This window comes from Triturus cristatus, chromosome 7, assembly GCF_964204655.1.
Source record: "Triturus cristatus chromosome 7, aTriCri1.1, whole genome shotgun sequence".
NCBI lineage: Eukaryota > Metazoa > Chordata > Amphibia > Caudata > Salamandridae > Triturus > Triturus cristatus.
In genome coordinates, this window is record NC_140590.1 from 614,152,377 (window position 1) to 614,172,491 (window position 20,115).

At 45.0% G+C, this 20,115-nt stretch overlaps 2 protein-coding genes across 4 annotated transcripts in view; one reads left to right on the top strand and one right to left on the bottom strand.

Annotated features, from left to right (window-relative positions):
* Positions 1–13,276, bottom strand: part of COIL (coilin) — a 135,696-nt gene extending 122,420 nt beyond the window's left edge. For all 3 annotated transcript variants that reach the window (XR_014966561.1, XM_085617185.1, XM_085617184.1), the window contains exon 1: positions 12,200–13,276. Coding sequence is in view for 2 of the 3 variants with exons in the window: in XM_085617185.1 (XP_085473311.1) it covers positions 12,200–12,507 (308 nt within the window). In the remaining variant the exon portion in view is untranslated. The remainder of the gene's footprint in view (positions 1–12,199) is intronic.
* A 387-nt stretch (positions 13,277–13,663) lies between these two features.
* Positions 13,664–20,115, top strand: part of SCPEP1 (serine carboxypeptidase 1) — a 201,885-nt gene continuing 195,433 nt past the window's right edge. Inside the window, exon 1 of the mRNA XM_085617186.1 lies at positions 13,664–13,809. Coding sequence (XP_085473312.1) covers positions 13,764–13,809 — 46 coding nt within the window. The 5' untranslated portion in view covers positions 13,664–13,763. The remainder of the gene's footprint in view (positions 13,810–20,115) is intronic.

Below are 20,115 nucleotides of genomic sequence, written 5' to 3' on the forward strand. Positions count from 1 at the left end.
TGAGGACTGAGGAGGACGGTACACAAGAAGGCAAGTGATGGGAGGAGAGGATAAGAGGGAGCGGACTACTAAGAAATCAGCAGGGAACATAGGGGGAAAAGGAAGTGATAAAAAATGCAAATCTGCCCTGGCGATTAAGGCGACCCCACCGCCAGCCCTGTTCGCCGGACGATCGGCACGCAGGGCCACGTAGGAAGGCGGAAGGGTAGCCAGGAGGGCGGGGAGGGAAGAATCACAGTACCAGGTTTCGGTCAGGAGCAGTAAGTCCGGTTTCTCGGTGTCGAGTAGGACGTACAACTCGTGGTGGTGCTTGACCGCTGACCTGGTATTGAGTAAGATGACAGACAGTGCTGGGGTCGTGGGACAAGAATCAGCCAGGGGGGGGCACGGTGACGGGGGGGTGCGTAGCGGGGGTAGCGGAAGTATGGGGAGGGTAGGAGCAAGGCCTAGTGAAGAGACAAGACTATGGACAGAATCCGGGAGTGGCCACAGGCCTTGAAGGGCGATAAGGTCCTTAGATGAGTAGGACAGGATTTTGGCATGGTGCCGTGCCCCTGGCCCCGATCGGCCGCGGACGGGCGCAGACGGGCTTGACTTATGCGCGACTTCGGCGCGAAGTCGGCGCTCCCGCTGCGCTCGTCCGCTGCGCGATCTGAAATGGCACATTGTTATAGGTGGCCGTAAGGGCGGAAAGGGGGCGTGGCCTGAAAGGTGGGCGTGGCCAGCCGACAGGAAGGGCGTCACGTGAGCGCTTGATCCGCTACACGGAGCCCTCGAAGTGCATCAAAAACAAATAGCAGCAGGTGAGTTAAAAGCACACAACACACAGTCTCAAATGAGCGTCTCCCGGCTTTCCGCCTCAGGAGATATGAACCCAATAACAATAACAATAACACAAGCAAATGAAAAATATGGGAGGAGAGTGGGCACGGCTTCTCTCCCATACTGTACTACACAGTGGGTTTTGGGGAGGACTGTGGCGAACAATGACAAGGTCACGATGAATATGCAAGTCACTCTTCCCTGCGACAGTAACTGTGACAGTAAGTCGCAGTCACCGCATAGGGCTCTACAATGTTGTACTGCTGCCAAAGCCACTTGACTGCAACTAGCGAACCAGCTGGAGGAAAGATGGGTGGGGCAGAAGTACAAGATTGTGGTCGTACTTCAATGGCAATGCCGGAAGTGGAATAAACAGCAGCTGGTGGAACATCCCCAGGTCCAGCAGAGGTTCCCTCTTCCAGTTGGACCAAATCCAACTCGCCCCTCCTTTCTGGGTGTGCAAAACGGGTGGAATGCATGCAGTGTAGGTGCTTCCTCATTCTGTTTGTCTCTAAGGGGTACTACTGTCCTGTTCCATGTCAGATGACTTTCTTGCACAAACAAGTTACTTGCCGGGTGTTCACTTATCTCTCCCCTGCTGGAATACTGAAGATATGCCAAACCAATGATTCCTTCAGTTGTTTCTGATGCTCAAACTCCTGCTCCTACTTAGCAATGGCCTCCTCTTCCTCCTCCAGTGCATCTGAAGCAGCAGGTTGACTTCCTTCAGCCATGCCTAGAAGATATCCACCAAAAAAGCAGAAGCAGCAGCATGCCTGTCTGACTTCTGAACAGGTCAAAGCACAACAGAAATCAGCCAAAATAGAAACTAGCTTAATATTGGCTGTAAAAAAGAATTCCAGCCTATCAGATTTTTTTTTGTACTATTGCGGAGTTATGCGGTACTCTAGAGATAGTATCGCAGTACTAGAGAAACTCAGAAAATAAAAGTTTTAAAGCAAATGCTGCGGAATGTTACAACCTATACCTTGCTTACAAGAACTACTTTTCAGGTAAATAAACCTTAGGTATTAACCCCTTCGCTGCGGCAGGAATTCCGCCGCGGCGCTGGGGGATGCGGGGGGGGGGGGGGGGCAGCGCGGTGGCGCTGTGCTCATGACGGAGCCGCTCCGTCATGAGCCACGGTTGAGCTGTGCTCATGACGGAACGGTTCCGTCATGACTCCGCCCAGTTGTGTTGTCCCCCCGCACAGGCGGGGAAACAGCGCCGCGTGGGCGGAGCGGCCGCCAACGGTCGTGGCATGACAGAACCGTTCCGTCATGAGCACACGGCAACCGTGGCTCATGACGGAACGGTTCCGTCATGAGCGGGGAAGGGGTTAATCAGTTCGTTAAAAAAACAAAAACAAAGCAATAAAATATGGGCTACAAAAGTCCATCCCAATTCTACCAATTTGTTTTTTTAAACAAAACGGTTACACATGGGATTTCTGGTTGGCTAAGGTAAACATCCAAACCAGGCAGAGCCCACCACTCTAGTCAGGGTAAGCTAGATACTCCACTGAGAAAACCTGAGCTCACCCTCTGGCTTTGCGCAGGCAGGCTTATCAAGAGTGGCAATGTGTAAAGTACTTGTGCAACACACAGTAACACAATGAATACACCACAAAAGACTGTATGCATTTTTTAGAAAAATTGATTAGTATATTCTGAACAAATTAAGACCAAAACAATCAAAATCACATGTCTACTTTTGAAGATATACACATTTAAGAGTAGCAGATACTTACAGCGTTGGAATAGCCCTTGTGCTCCTCTTCCGAGGTTTATGGTCCTGATAGGGACTGTGTAATGATCCAAGTAGTAGACCGTTAATCAATTAGTGCTTTAACACTTAGTGACGGGCAAGCTTGCAGACAGTCAATTGAGACCAGGATTCCCAAGTAAGCCCAGCAGGTCGTAATTCACAGTACCTGTCATGCAACCAAAGGCCGTCCGCCCCTTCTTTCAGAATTGTAAGGAGGAGGGAATAAGCTGCGCTGGGCTACCTCCGATCAGCACATCTGTGGTAAAGTAAGGGTCTGCTGTGATCTCCTTCAGGCAGGAGACTCGGCGGCCTCAGTCGGCACACAGCACAGATGTGTGTGGATGTAGAACACACCAGCAACCACAGCAAATCCTTGTTGAGACAAGGTGATCTCGGTCGGCACACAGCACAGGCATGTGCTGGTGTAAAATACAGCAGCAAATGCTGCAATATTCGTTGAAATACAGCGATCTCAGTCGACATAGACGTGTGCGGATGTTAAAAGCCGCAGCAAACATGGCAGTCTTCTTTTGATGGGCAGACACGGCAGCCCAACCGGTTAAATTAAGTCTTTTATGGCTGTGAGGCTTCTAGGAACAGGGGGAAAGCCAACAAGCCCTTGGAGAACACTCTTAGTTCCATGCAGTGCAAAAGTAGAAGGCAGCAGGCCAACACGGCAGGGCAGTAAGCACAGTGGCAGTCCCTCCTGGCAATACAGCAATTCCTTCGGACAATGGTTAGATTTAGAGCCAGCGATGTCTGGTTACATGTCAAAAACGTGTCTGATTAGATGGGGTCTGAGACCCAGTACTTCTACCCAAAAGTGCCTTTGATGTGCGGTGACTTCAAAAGAACTCTTAAATGCACAGATCCCCTTTTCAGCCCAGTCCTGTCTGCCAGCCTACTTATGGGGGCTAAATCAGCCATTTGTGTGGAGGTAGGACACTACCTATTCAAGTGAAGAGTTACCTCCTCTCCTCCCTCCTGCTTAGGATGACCCATCAGTATGCAGATGAGTTCAGATACAATTGAGTGTCCTGTGCTGTGGCTGTCTAGAGATAATGCACAAATGTAGCTATCATCCAGACTGTTAACGGAGACATGCTGTCGGGCACTCAGCAGTAAGTGCAAAGAAATGTCCACTTTCTATAAGTGGCATTTCTAAAATAGCAAAGCTTAATACAACCTCACCAGTAAATAGAATTGATCGATACCATTCCAAACATATGAAACATCATAAAGCTACTCCTCTCTGGAATTACAGCTTAGAAGATTATTAAGGAATTCCCAAAGCTACCCTACGAGAGGAGTAGGTCTCACAGTAATGAAAAACAAAATAGTTTGTTTGTCGCTATCACGACATGCAAACCACAACAGTACATGTCCTACCTTCAACTTACATAGCACCCTGCCCTCGGAGCTACCTAGGGCCTACCTTGAGCATGAGCTATATGTAACAAAAGGGGAGTTTAAAGCTTGGCAAGTAGCTTTAAAATTCAAAGTCAAAGTGGAAGTAAACTGCACACACAGCTCCTGCAATGGCAGGCCTGAGACAAGTTTAAAAGTATACTTCTGTGGGTGGCACAATCAGTGCTGCAAGTCCACGAGTAACATTTAACTTGCAGGCCCAGGGTACATAGGATACCACTTTACAAGAGACAAGTACATTAAATAGGTCAATCAGGTATACACCAATCACAAGCATGTTTAGGGAAGAAGCGCATACACTTAAGCACTTTACCACTGCTGACCAGTGCTAAAGGTCCTATGGCCAACAACAAGATACAGCAAAAAACACAGAGATCCAAAGGAAAAAGTTTGGGGGAAGACCACCCTAAGGCGGACGCGTCTAACAATTTCAAAATAAAATGTATCTTTTCACATAACACTAAATACACTGTATTATATAGGGACACAACTCTACAAACGTCTGATTTCTAAAGACTCAAGAAATTCACACAAAAAACTGAAAAAGATACAACTTAGTTATAGTGAGGGGTTATTATATTGCAACAACAACACAATTAAAGCAAATGATAGAAATACCATAGTGTTAGAAATGGGGGTCTCTAGTTGGCAATGGTTTGCACCTTGTCCAAGTAGGGACCCTTCCTTCTAGTCAGGATAAAGGAGTAACACTCCTAAAATAACCGCTGCTAACCCATTGGTAATTTAGCACAAGCAGTCAGGCTTATCTTAGAGGCAGAGTGTAAAGCATTTGCACAAAACCAACTATAATACAGTGTAAGCACTAAAAAAGGACACCACACCAGTTTCGAAAAATATCCTATATATTTACATACTTAAGACAAGACCAAAAACAATAAAAATTCACAATACAGTATTTAGAAATCTTCAGTTATCAAAATAACCTTGAAAAACAGTTCCTTGAAGTTGATAGCTCCCTATGGAGCTATCAGGACGTCGTGAACAAACAAATCCAAACCGGTCTGGCTGACAGTGGCATCACGGGCCAGCTACGGTGTCTGGAAGACCCGCAAAACAGTACCTTTAGAAATGCAGGGCGTCGGCGACCTCTCGTTGAACTTCCGAAAGCACGGCGTCCGCAGGCGTCGGTTTCGGAGGTCGGTGCAGGAATAGTCGGGCCCTTAAAGTCACATACGTTGCAGATCGAACTCCTCTGTGTTGAAGTCAGGAGCGCTGGCTTCGGCAGGCGTCGAGTGCTGCGGTGCGAAGTCCAGCGGTGTGCGATGCCCTCAGGTCGCGGTGCGAGCAGTGGTGGCGTCAGATGGCGTTGTCGGTGAGAACCAGGGTTGCGGTATGAAGTGATGAGGTGCTCGTCGCGGTGCTGGCAGGTCATGGTGCAAGCAGCAGTATCGTTGCTCAAGCGCTGTCGTCAGCTGACGTACTGGAGTCGATGGCGCTGGCAGGCCAAGGCTGCAGAAGGGGATGAGGGCCGTGCATCGTTTAACCTTACGAGCGGTGCCCTCAAACCATGGTGCAGGCAGCGGTGTCAATTTTGGCGTGGAGCAGCGCCGTCGTTGGGGATACCAAGATGGCGGCGTGAAGCGAGGCGATGAGGAATGCGGTGTCCACAGGTCGCGGTGCCCTCTGCAGTGCCTTCAGGATACGGAGTCAGCAGCGGCATCGTAGACGGCGTCTGGTTGCTTTTACTTCTGTTGCTATATCTAATCCAAACAATGGTTCAGAGTGTTCATAAAATTATAGCACAAACATATATAAACAATTGATTGAAACAGAAGATGTATATAACGGTGCACACACCGAAATACAAGGAAAAAGAGGGGCTCATATAAGAAAATTTAGAAAAACATACAAAATGTATTCAATAAAACGTGTCAAGAGTCTCAGAATTATCAGCTGGTACATATAACATTTGATAAACATACACAACCAGACAAGTGGCAGACAAGGAGAAATTACATAAAAGAAGGAGTTTCAGGGCAACACTGAAACTACAACAAACAAAACAATGTGTCCTCCATTAATTGCGGCCACAGTTGCGTCAACGGCGTTTCGACCTTTGTCATTAGTACATGGTCATCTACAGGACATAAAATTAACTGAGCATCCCAATAGACAGTTTTCAATTGTATAAGGGAGAACAAGCAGAGTAGATATCAATGCTTTTTCTTTAGAAAATGTATTTATGGTAAGAAATAAGTTTTCAATTTATCTCCACTAATTTAATGGCCTTCATAGCTGCTAAAATTAATCAGACAACACTGACCACGGAAGGATAAATCCTTATCTTTATACTCCCTTCATGCGCACGATCAGAAATTAATTCCCATTGCGTGGCAACTTGATTACAAGGCAGCAGCAGCTTCTGCTCGGCATCCCTCTGTACTGTTACAGCACAAAACACACAGATTCCAGTGCTGAGGGCAGAAGAACTTGAAGTCTTTGCTGTTCCTGAGTCTTCTTGAACAGGGGGCAAGCTCTACCTAAAGCCCTTGGAGAAACTCACAAAAATAGATTGCAGAAAGTTCAGTCCAGTCCTTTCACTGCCCAAGACAGAAGCAGCCACTGCAAGCCAACACGGCAAAGCACTCAACAAAGTGGTAGTTCCTCCTTACAACTTCCCCAGCTCTTCTTCTTGGCAGTCTTCTTGGTCCAAAAGAGTTCTAAAGTTCAGGGGTTTGTGCCCCACTTTTTACAGCCCAGAATCCTTGTCCTCTCAGGCAGCGAGTGTCTTTGCCTAGCCAAAACCAGTTCTGCCCTCTCTGATGTAGCTTCCTGGCAGGAGGTGAAGACGGCATTGTCAGAGGAAGACCCCATTCAGGTGAAAGGATATCTCCTCCCCTTACTCTAAATGCAGCCCAGGTCTATTCAGCCAATTCCTGACCAACCTAGACTATCGGGCGGCACGGCTCCTCCCCAGCCCCTGTCATCCAAAGTGGTATTTTTAAACACAGAAAGTAAAAATCACCTTCACTAAAAGATGCATCTTTAGATTCTGAGTTTGGGCATACTAAACTTTTATTTTTCTACCTAGTTCCCAGGGACAGTTATGTTTATAAGATGTTATAAACAAAGTCCCCATTCTGTCCTATGGGATCAGGTAGCCTTGCAATTGCAAAAAAACAAATTGGCAATAATTCAGGGCATGCCACACATACCAGAACATGTCCTACCTTTCACATTCACTATACCCTGCCCACAGGGGTACCTTGGGCCTACCTTAGCGGTGACTGACATGTAAGAAAAGGGAAGGTTAGGGCCTGGCAATTGGGTACACTTGCCAAGTCGACATGGAAGTCCCAGACTGCACACAGGCTCTCCAATGGCAGGCCAGAGTTCCATTTACAGGCCGTTTGCATGGGTGGCACAATCCAGTGCTGCAGCCCACTAACGGCATTTGATTTACAGGCCCTGGCACGCTCAGTGCACTTTACTTGGGACTGACAGGGAAATCAAATATGACAATAATGGAAACACCAATCCATAACACAGTTTACAACAGGAGCACTTGCACTTTACCACTGATCAGCAGGGAGAAAAGTGAGCAGAGACACTAAGCCAGCAAAAACAGTCAAAACAGGGAGGTCAGAAAGCAAAAACTCAGGGGAAACATGCCAAAAAATGTCAAGTCTAACACATAGTTTAAAAAAATGTAACCTTCATTTAAATATGATCTATAGGACTTATAGCATGGTCCAAATTCTAACATGAAATAGCGACGTCACTGGTATAGTCGAACAACTTTAACTCGCCAATTGTATTTGTATTGTTTACACCATTAAACAATGGCTTCTTAAGGCACATTAATTTAGCAATGAGATCTACAGATGCAAATTTGTCCATTTATATGTGCTATACATATGGCAAGTTATAGTTGTTCGATTAGATCATTGACGTAGATATTTCATGGATAACCTTGCATGTGGGCATCTGTTTATACCAAAATGTGTTTTGCTCAAGAGAACGTGTCATGATTAGTTCCCTGTGCCCACCACTAGGGGGCCGAATTGTGGGACTTTCCACTGTTACAATGAGCTGTTATAATGAGCTTCTGGACCCTCCCCTTCATACACATACTGACTTTCAGCCATTTGGACTCTACTTGGAAATGGACATCCAGTCCCAATCCATGTCGGTAATTGACTAAAGAACAACCACTGTCAGTAACAAGCTGCAGATTGTGATCTTTCTGTAAATGGGAATGCTGGTGACAAGACGGAGAGATCGAGAGGAAATATTGCATTTTTTGATCCATCGCAGCCAGCAGGTCGGATTGAAGTAAGCTCCTATGAAGCCAAAAAGATTTAGGGGCCGATTTCAATGTCGGACAGACCTGAGTCCGTCCAACATCGATCTGGAACTGACTGACCTGTCGGTGGTCCCAAACCAGCAATTAGAATGCGAACGAACACACTTTGGTCGATGCATTCCAACCGGAAAGCATGCTCTCATTGTAAGGAGCTGGGGATAAGTTCATCCCTGCACCCGGGGACAGGCAGCTCAAGGTACCTGCCACTGGGTTTAGGGATCAACAGGGGGGTCACCTATGTGCCCCCTAGGCCGCCATCCGGAGGCCTTGCACCCATAGGAGCCCTGCTGAGGGCTCCCAAAGTCTGTTTCCCACAGCATTTCTAGTCGGAAAGGCCGGCACAAAAAGGCTGTAGGAATCTGCCATCGTAATCCCTCGGGCGGACAGAGCCGCCCTTGGTATTACAGGCCCCTTTCCTAATGGCAGAAGGGCTTTCCGAACCAGTCGTAAGCCATTCGGAAATCCGGTTAGGACTAATTTCCCTCTGACTCCATCAAAATGGGTTAGTCGGAAATGAATCCAAACAGACAATTACGATGCCATAGGTACGGCTCTGACCAAGGGTTGGAGGCGTTTCCTACAGCATCGTAATCGGACCTTAACTGTGACTAGCTTCAAAATGAGCAACCTTTGAAAAGGCAAGCAGCTGGCGTGCTAAACATCATCGCCAATTTCTGTGACTTCAGAGGACATTCAGAAAACATGTATATGTCTTTCTGCAATAAAAATACATTGCCTGCAAAGACTAACACGTGCGTGCATGCATGCAAAACAACTATATATCAGGTCTTTAGTTTAAAATTGACCTACGTGTTATGAAATGAAACAAACACATTAACCATGTGTGTCATTTTATGATGCTTCTAACCTGTGACCAGAGAATGCACCCACCCTCAAGAAAGTCCATTAACCACCAGACTTAACTTTCAGCTGTTAGAGTCTGAAACTTGCAGGGCAGTCAGGTCTGTGCAGCAGGTACTTTAACCGAAGTGTTTTCTGTGCAGATTTTACAGGCGCTCAACATCCCCAAATGGAAAAACAAGCATTGGCAAAGCCATTAGGACGCACCTTTGGACTGATTGGCTTTGCGAATGATTGTAGTCATGCTGTACAGCATCCCCGATGTTATGCAGCATGACTTTTAAAAAAAGGAAGGAAAAAAAAAAAAAGACATTCACGACCGGCCATGTCATTATTTAGGAGCACACACCACGCATGTATGCACCTACAAAATGAGGTGAAAACAATAAGAGCAAAAAAAAAATTATGTAGAGCTGGTGGGGGGGATGGAGCAAAACGGGAGGGGGAAGCAATAGAGGGTAAGCAACACTGAGGGAGGGTGAAAAGCAACATTGGGGTGTGGGTGGTGTGAAACAACATGGAGGGAGCAGAAAGGAACATGAGGTGGGAGCAAACAGAGAGGAACGCAAGAGGAGCAATCACAAGAAAGTGTGCGAGGTAGAGGACAAGCGCACAAAAAAAGCAGGAGTGGGCTAAGCATATGAGGGCAAGTGGAAGCACATATGCAGTGAAAGCTCAACAAGAACGAGCGCTGCGGAGGGGGAGACATACATGAAGGAGACATCTAGAAAACATACACACTCACACAGAGTGCTTAAATAAGAAAAAGGTAGCTCCTGAAAATGCAGCAGTGGAAGGACACACGTAATTGGTCCATGTCCCAGGGCAGGGACAAACACTAACGAATAAGAAACCAGCAAATGAGAGCAACAATAAAATAGACCTATGGAAAATACTGAACAGGCTCTAAGTCCACTGTAAGCCAACAATATGTCTTGCAAAATACAGTACATGAATTGTCTAGGGCATCAATTTGAGGCATAAGTGGGATCTCTTATCTCTTTTTCTGTCCTTCATGCCCCGCTCCCTTGGCATAAATATATGGAATCAGAAAAAAAAAAAAAAAAACATATGCCTGGGCTACAAAATTGGAGGAGATTCCTGAATGCCCTGGGAAAAGGACAGGAGAAGCATGACCACCAGCAAGTGGACCAGGATCACCAGTAGGACAAGACACATAGGGCAAGCAGGATCAACATTGTGGGGATCAGGATGACAAGGGCCAGAGGACGAGTACCAAAGGGACCAGGAGGGCAAGAACCATAGGGCCAGAAAGATCAAGGCCAGGTGGCCAACACCAGGACAGCTAAATCCAGATACTGATTGACCAGTATCAGGAGAAACAGGACTGGAGGGACCAGGAAGCCTGGCGTCAGGAGTACAAGAAACAAGAGAACCACATAGGGAAGGTATAGGACCAGTGCCAGAAATACAAAGAACAGAAACAGGACCTGTGAACCAGTAGGGATCAAGGGAAAACAGGAGAACGAGGACAAAGGGGACCAGGAAACTAACATCAGGAGAATAGGAATAAAGAGAAACAGGAGGAATTAGACCATGCCCAGAAAAGAACAAATATGGTGCCAGGAGGATCAAGAACGGGACCAGGACTTTGAGGATTAGAGCAAGAATGATCAGGGTGAACTAGGACTAACAGGACCAGGAGACCTAGGACCGGTGGAACCAGGAGTGCCAGGACATCAGACCAGGACCTAAAAGTGGACAAAGACCAAATGGACTAGGACCAAAGAGACCAGGTGGATCAGGACCTGGAAAATCAGGACTAGGAGAACCAGTTCGGGAGGACCCAGAGGTAGGGGAAAAAGCCAGAAAAACGACTGAGAAGAGTACTAGCAGTGCCATACCAAGAGGATCAAGAAGAGGACCAGGCAGAGGAGTATAGGGCCAGTCAGCAGGGGTGACCAGTGGCGGGGGGACTGGGACCAGAATGATCATGAGGACCACAAAATCCAGTACCGGGTGGATGAAAAGTAAAATACCACCAGGCCCCAGAGGAGTACAAGAAGCTTAAGAAGGGCTAAAAAGAAAGCAAAAAGGAAGGAGGCTCGTGAAAAAGAGGGCCAGGAATAAAAGAAAGGGGAGAAAGAAAAGACCAGCAATTGTAGAAGACCAGGAGGTTGGAAGAGAGAAAGACAAGGAGGGGGTAGACCATGAGAAGCTGCAGGACCTTAAATATGACGAGGACCAAGAGACTTAAGAAATAAATATTTTAGGCCACATATATTAGTACATGCCCTTAATTATTAAGGTCAAACTTCTTATCAACAATCCTCAGTTATTATTCTTAAGTCACCCTTTAGAAACCCCTACCTTTTTCAGCCTCCTTAAACGCACTCTGTGCCTAATTATGCAAATCAGAATACTTTTACTACTACAGTTCCCTTGTGGGCAATTTCTTTGGGGGCAAACTAGTTCAAAACAATGTAGACACTATCAGTCACTACCTCCACCCAATTACCGTACCCAATTGATGAAATCGCCTGGTCAAACTTCTTTTTTATTTCCAGCAATGGTAGCAATTCCTACTGTTTTGGTTCAAAAGAAGATGCGCACAAGAGTTTGTGATACAAGGGGTATCCATTTAATGGAGCATTTCCTTGCTAGCGCGCGCCAACTTAACATTGACGAGCAGCCTAAGAGGAAAAAACTACGCTCTATGGAGTTATTAGGAACTCTGAGCTCCAGGAGGGGGCTCTACGAACGGAGTAGAATTTTACCCTCTTTATTATAGCATAAATAAGCCCAAGTACTCTGAGCCCGGCAACAGCAGCCCACTTAAGCAATGCTTTCGCCCCTACACATTATCTGATGCAGTGGATTCACACTTGATCACTTTTCCTATGCGGTCGTTGGTCCTCTGCAAATGAAGCCCTTGTTTTTCTTTGCCACTGTATGTTCCTAAAGAGTGCTCGTCCCACTTTTCAGAGTATGAATGCCCTCAGCTGAGAACCTATTTCGTTGACCGTAACTTACCTGATACAGTCATTATCACGTACCACTCCGATGGCCTCGCACGGAGGCAAGAGACACTCCTGTAAGTAGAGGCTGAGGCGCGAGCGTTGGCTGAAGCCAAAGCGGTTGCGGATCAGGCTGCTGAGATCGGTTACCAAGCGGCACCTGCTTAGGTCTAGCAGCAGCCAGCACTGGCAGCTCTCGGGAGTACTGGGTGGAGGATAATCAAAGAAAAGCCTCAGCCGAAGGGAGCCTCCACCCGGCACTGACATGCTGCAGAAGCACGGTACAGCCCTTCTGGCTTTCCGTACCAGCTCTATCATTGACATAGAAGAAAGACTAGAATCCCATCACACGCCGCGCTTGTTTTTGTCTTCAAATGTCTTTAATGCCATTTGTATTAAAGGACAGACAGGAGAAGAGGCCAATCTGCATTGGCTTTACGGGCACCTAATCAGTCTGTATGTAATAGGGAGTAAGTGCGGACTAGCGGTTTGAGCCGTCAGCCCTTCGAACCAGGAAATCAGACTCGAATCCTTGGTCTTGGCAAAGCACATGATTTTTGACACCTTCCCCCCCACCCGTGACAGTGAGTTTGGCGTGTCCGTGCGAACAATCCGGTGTGAATATTTTACATAACACAAGGTCACGTGCATTTGTTTTGCTATGCATAGTTAGATTAAGTGATTTGTCCAGAATCACAGGATATTGATTCGCTACCCAGACTGGAACGTGGATCCCCAGCCACCAAATAGGCAGCTATAACGTTGGCGTCACTTGTCTAATAATCTAACTCACTGTTACTTTTCTTTTCCCTGGAGAACCTAAAATTCTTTCTAACACGCCTCTATCCCAATCTTGTGTCACGCGCGTTTGCAACCACACTCATCGAACGGGTGGTACCAGGCGCGCAACACCCATTGGACTCAAAGGGCTTCAGCCCCCCCGTCGTGTGTGGCAGCCCGGGAGGAGACAACTTCTCGGGAACGCACACTGTCACAGCCGAGCACTTCACAGGTCTTTAAAAGACCATTTGCATGTTAATGAGGCCTCGCTGTTGTTTCACCCCTTCTAAGGATTCGAGGCCCCGTGACCCTCAGTCATTAAAACAAACAAAGGACAAATGATTTAAGCGACTCTATTACTAATAAAGAAAATTATTATTTTGAATGGCGTAAATAGGAGCGCACGTAAAGTTGCGGTTCAAGTTAACAGTTCCTGTAAACTGCCAAAATCAATGCCTTAAATGTAATCTAGGAGGGGCATCGTCTTTCTTGAGCAGTTTTTACAAATATTATAGAAAGTCTAAAACAAAAAGCAATGAAATACTTTCTGGTGAAAATTCACTGTAACTGTAGTTGACGTAAAGTTACGTTGTTTAACTTCTATTTTATTTTTTTTCCCTTCAGTATTTTGCCATTTGAAGATGGTCGCCTTGTTTCAATAAAATGGTGTGTGTCAGAGAGAGGCTTGACACGCTGCGTGTCACGTTTCTTAAAAGAGCTGCAGTCAGGTGATCGTTCTCTATTGGAGTTGGATGATACTTCTGTCTGTAGTCATATGACTAGTTGGGGATTTACAAGCCATGGAGTTCTTGGTTGTTCTGATCTGTCTCATCACGCTGTCTGCAGGTCTGTTTTACCCTACGATATGCTGTTTGTGGACTTTATCGTCCCAGGCAGGTGTGAGGCAGAGTATAAACCCAGAGAGCACACTTGTACTAAATGACTATATCAGAAATCCCCTGTGAGAGAGTGTTTATTTTACTTTACTCTTCAGTGATTTCGTTCCACTGTATAACTTGTTTTATGTATAACGTTTTAGCGGTTTGGATTTTTTTTAGGAGGCGTATGTGTCAGATTAACGCCTGTTCGTGTTGAAAGTAAATTGCAGTAGGACCGGGTGTGTAATATTTTTAATGTTGGTCTTAATGTTATGGGTTTACGGGTCGTTGTTTCCAGATTTTCGTTATCCGGAAGGATCCTATGATCCAATTGCTGTACGCAGAGTTTAATCTTCGAATAACCAAGAGAACAGTGCCGCCCTGTCGAGTTTGACCTTTTATGGACTGTACTGTGAGCCACTCTGGCACCCCAGCTCTAGTCTAGAAGTGCTGTCAATACTCTTGTTATCCTGAGTGGATTATAACAGCGGCCAGAATCGCACATTGGGAAAGCCCAGGTGCAAAAACTACATTCTCAGCACAGGGAAATTCAACCTCAAACAGGCACCGTAACACTCAAATAAACAGCGCCCTAGAACATTTGGAAACTCCTTGCTTGACCTCCAGTGTACCGGTGACGGTTCCAATCTTTATTAGTTAGTCAAAAAGTTGGCATATCGTTTGGACGGAATTGGATTAGATCTCTGGTGATGCCGTTCTTCACCACTCCTCTGTGTGGGTGCTTCGCCACATTCTTACTTTATAAGGGTCTCGAAGTTTTGACAGACCACCCCTCTTACCACCAGGCTTCACCTTCACCCGATCGCCAATCTAAATCAACATTTGACCCCTTGATGTTGTTAAGAACTCCGACTCGAAGTATCTTCAATGAGTTCTTTTAATTACATACGCCAACACATGCTCCTACAGAAGCTGGAGCTAAGAACGTCATGTTAGTTCGGCGATCAGCTGTTAACTGTCATCGGACAGTCAACAGCTGGTGACCTCACTGGGGGTATGGTGTCCACGCAGGGACACTAGAACGCGTAGCATGAACGGTGTCCCAAGATGGACATATATAAAACGTAACACTTCTTCCCCCTTTGCGAATAAGAACACATTAACCAAATAAAGTTAGTAGGAGTTCATCCCAAGACACTGAGACAATCACTCACATATATACTCTTTTAGTTTGACCGGTGGACCCAACAACCTTCCAGCCCGGCTCCTGCTAATTTGCGGTGAAGTTTCACTTGACGGCGTAGGTGGCAACATGCGCCTGGTTCTCGTAGTGCTTGGTTGTACGTTAGTTCCTGTAGCAGGCGTATTGATGGATCTTGATTGGCCGCTCACAGACGGTGTCGAAGATGTAGGGAGCTCGTAGTCGGACTCACAGTCTGAAGAGTAAATGGTCGCCCTTTTGCTTTTGGTAGTAGGAGGGGGGTTCTCCATGGAAACTGTTTGTTCGGAGTCTTCCTTTCCCTTCCTTGAATTTTTGTACGCTGAAAGAGCGAAGCAGTGCCATACTCTACCATCACTCAGGAGTGCTGAATTGCAAAACACATTTTGTACTGACAAAGGAGTGGTGTACCTGTTCTGTGTCTTGCCAACATGCCCACTTCTCCTTACCTTGACCATGTCTCCAACCTGGAGTTCCACATATTTACATCCATGTTTGTTGTCGTAGTGTTCCTTAGATTTGAGTTGGAATTGTGTAAGTTTCTCCTTTACATGTCTTGTAGACCAATGTACCCTTTTTGCTGCTTTAATCCAACCAACATTATCTCTAGAAAGCGGTGTCCTACCCCGCATTAGTTCAAAAGGACTATGTCCCGTCGTTTCACAAGGTGTTATTCTGTACGCCCACACCGTTCTAAAGATTTCTTGCTTCCAGTTGAGGTTACTGTTGATTGCAAGCTTGATGGTGCCCTTTAAAACCCTGTTAAATCTTTCGACAGCGCCATTCCCTGCGGGATGGTAGACTGACGTTGTCTTATGTTTGATGTTATGTCTAAGAACGTAGTTTTTAAACAAATCAGACGTGAACTGCGCACCATTGTCGCTTATGATTTGTTTTGGAAGGCCTTCCCGCGCAAAAGTTTCATCCATAAATCTTACAATACTTTGTGCATCCGGTTTGTTAGTAATTCTATCTTCAGGCCATTTGGTGAAGTGATCTTTGATCACAACTAAATACCATTGCTCAAGGCCCTCAGACACTGGTCCCATGATGTCAATACCTATTCTCTCCCATGGCATTGAGGGACAGGGTATGGGTTGCAAAGGCGGTCTAAACGCCACCTGTGTCTTATCAGCATCCATGCACAATTTACATTCTCTGACTGTTCTCTCAACATCAATACTGACCCCAGGCCACCAATACATATTCTTGACTCTACTTTTAGTCTTAGCAATTCCTAGATGACCTTCATGGCATATTTGTAATATTTTAGATTGAAATGATTTAGGTGGCACAAATCTTCCACTTCTCAGTAGGAATCCGTCTTCTAGGGACAATTCATCCTTGACTTCCCAGAATTGCTTGAGGTGTTCCGGAAGTTTGTTTTTAGTTGACCATCCTTCATTGATTTTTTTCAAGACTTGACAGATTATGTCATCCTTTTTCTGTTCATTGAACCACTCATCTTTATAAATTCCGCTGTTTTGTTCTAGGACATTCGCTATACACAGGTCTTCATTTTCGTTGTGTGCGCACATGTCTGTCTTTAAGTTTTGGAAGGCTTCTTCGCAGTCTTCATTCCATTCAAACTTGTTCATCGTTTTCAGTTGTTGTCTCAGAGCATACGTTTTCAGTGCGAAATTTCTGATGAACTTGGAGTAAAACTTCACCAAACCCAAGAATGATCTAAACTCATCCTTGTTAGCTGGCACTGGCGAGTCTTTTATTGCCTGTATAAGTTCTTTTTTTGGACTGATACCGCTGCCGGTTATTTGATGGCCCAGATAGTTTACGGAACTGCTAGCAAACTTGCATTTAGCATGCTCCGCGGTGAGTCCCTTTTTATTCAGTATACCTAAAACACGTTCAACTCTACTATCGTGCTCTTCTTTGTTTTGCCCATAATTAAGTTGTCATCCTGGAAGAGCAGGATACCAGCAACTCCCTCAAAAATGTTATTCATGAGTCTCTGGAACATTGCTGCCGCTGAGGCTAAACCGAATGGCACTCTGGTAAACCTAAAACACCCATAAGGTGTGATGAATGTAGTCAGGGATCTGCTGTCGCGATGTAGGGGTACCTGATGATAAGCAGATTTTAGATCAACTGTTGAGAACCACTTGACACCCTTAGTCGTGGACAACATTTCGTTTATTTTAGGTAGAGGATACTACTCCAAAATAATGTTCTGATTTAAATCTCTTAGGTTAACACAAAGCCTCAATTTACCGTTGGCTCGCTTAGCGATAACGAGGGGAGCAACCCATTCTGATGCATCAACTCTTTCAATTATCCCTTCGTCTAAGAGTTGGTCTTACTGGGCCCTCACTTCATCTTTGATCGCAAACGGAATGTTCCTTGCTCTGTGTACAACAGGTGTAGTCACAGGTTTGAGTTTAATCTTGTGTTGTTAACCTTTGAGTTCACCCACTGTTCCACTAAACACATTTGGATATTTTTTAGCAAGGAATCCGCATAATCCTTGTTATCAAATAGACTTAACACAGGTTCCACTTTGCTTGGGTCTAGGATGATGCCTAGATTACCCTGATCCATCCATCCTAGTACTGATGGTCCCACTTTTGAAACATATAGATTGCCTTCAGTTTCACGCCCTTTGAAAATGAAATTCAACTTTTTAAATCCGCAGACATCAATGGGTTCACCTGTGAATGATCTGATTTTTATATCAGGTTTTTCTAATTTATTTCCTACTGTTTTTTCGAATTTTTCTTTCCAAACACCCTCATTGACTATTGTGTAAGGTGACCCTGAGTCAGCGACAATGTCAATGTTCACACCACCTATTGACATACAGCATATTGGTTTCTTAGTTTTTTGTGACCGACTTTGTTGTAGATATTTTGTTCACATTATCATTCTGTTCATCATCTATATTAAGTACGAACATATTGATGTCATCGGTGTCTGTTTCATTCTCATTATAATCATCGTTCTACTCAACCACCTTGACCTTTTGTGGTTTCTTCTTATTGCAGGCTTTGACATAATGACCTTTTACCCCACAATGTGTGCACTTAACTTCTCTTGCTGGGCATTTGGTATCATTAGCTAAAGGTGATGGACTCAAACACCGGTAACAGTGGCCCCAGTTCCTCGTCTCATTTTTCTTGTAAGATGGTTTGTAATTCCTTTGATTCACATTTTGCCTGTTAAAGTTTTTTCTGTCTGTCACCCTGCTGACAGTGTCACTTTCTTTCTTCTCCTTAGTCTCAGAAAGGACCGCTTTAGCACAACGCCCAGTCAGTTCAGCCTTCCTTGCAATGTCAATGTTTTGTAATGGGTATTCACCCTTCGCCCATAAATTATCCTGTATATTCGAGTTTGAGCCCTGCATCACTATTTGATCACAAAAGAATTCGTCATGAAGAGCTCCAAATCGACAATTTATTGCCAGATTCTTCAACGCAGACACGTAATCATCAATAGATTCGCTTTCTCCTTGCTTCCTATGAAAAAATTTGTAACGGTCCACTCCGACGCATACTTTTGGTTTATAATACGTGTTGAGATCATCAATAGCATTGGTGAACGTCACCTTCATTTTCTGCTCTGATTTTCTTGTTGTTTGTATTGTAAACTTTTATACCACCTGCTCCTAAACAATGCATGAGCATTTTATACTTCCTTTCTGCTTTAACCTCATCATCCTCCTCTAATGTGGAAATATAATAAAAAAAATATTCTCTCCATTCCTTCCACTTGAGAGCAGGTTCTCCTCCTGCACGTAGGAAAGTCTCAGGAGGCGAAAGATTCCACACACACCCTGAAGCCATATTGAATAGGGGTATTACAATTAATTTGATGAATGAATATTTCCAAAATAATTATGTGAAGGAGTACTCAATGTGAATGTAGACTAACCCAAAAGTGGCTCCAGAGTTACCGATGGCTGCAATGTGCTTATATTTTTGCTCATTAAAAACCTTACTGTTCAGAAATATAAAGCGAACAAAATCAAAACCCCCTTTAAATGCTTGTGTTAGTGCAGTGAACAGTTTCTACGTAGGTTACTAGTTCACAATACTTCGTGGCGACTAATTCTTGTTTTTTAATGTTCTACTTAGCATTGGTCTGCTTATCACATGTAGAATGCTGCCGATGTTTCCGAAGCGCAGGAGTCGTTTTTTTTGCTTAACTCTACTGCTGTCCTTCTTATTGTGCCACCACTTCTCTCTGAAGTGCAGGATTCGCGTTTAATATTTCCTTTTTTTTTTTAAATTTACGCTATTCAAAATGGCGCCTTGACGTTGCGTGAACAACTAGACTGCGTTTTGTAACGAGAGTTTCTGGTTTCAAAATGGAGGCACGTCGATGACGTCACAGCGCGGTGACGTGTGTAACAGCTGAGATTGAAGGCGAATTCGTTGGAGTGACAGTTGAGAAACTCCTCGACGTTGACTTGACAGTTGAGAAAGATCAACTTCTTTTTTCACTCAGTCGTTAACATAGGAATTTTTAAGTCCAATACAATTCCATACCAATTTTTCTTACTTCATCACGGATGCGCAAAGCGAAGGTTAAGGTGAAGTAGAATGATTCACTGACGTATATCTTCGTTATTTTCCTCACAATTCGACATACTTTTCCGTGAAGTCACTCAATATTTCCTTCTTAATACCTTGTAGAATCAGATTTTTACGTTTCTCCTTTTCAAGTAGAATTTTCATCCGACTGACTTTGCCGATATAAATTAATTTTCTTTTAAAATTGAATTCCGTGGGTTCCGTGTTGGCGCTCGTCGCCACATTGTTAAGAACTCCCGACTCGAAGTATCTTCAATAAGTTCTTTTAATTACATACGCCAACACATGCTCCTACAGAAGCTGGAGCTAAGAACGTCATGTTAGTTCGGCGATCAGCTGTTAACTGTCATCGGACAGTCAACAGCTGGTGACCTCACTGGGGGTATGGTGTCCACGCAGGGACACTAGAACGCATAGCATGAACGGTGTCCCAAGATGGACATATATAAAACGTAACAGATGTCTTCTTTGCCCTCTCCTCCAATTTCATTTCACTCTCACGGAACTAATTTAGAGGCATATTATCAAGAACGGTGTTAAAATAATG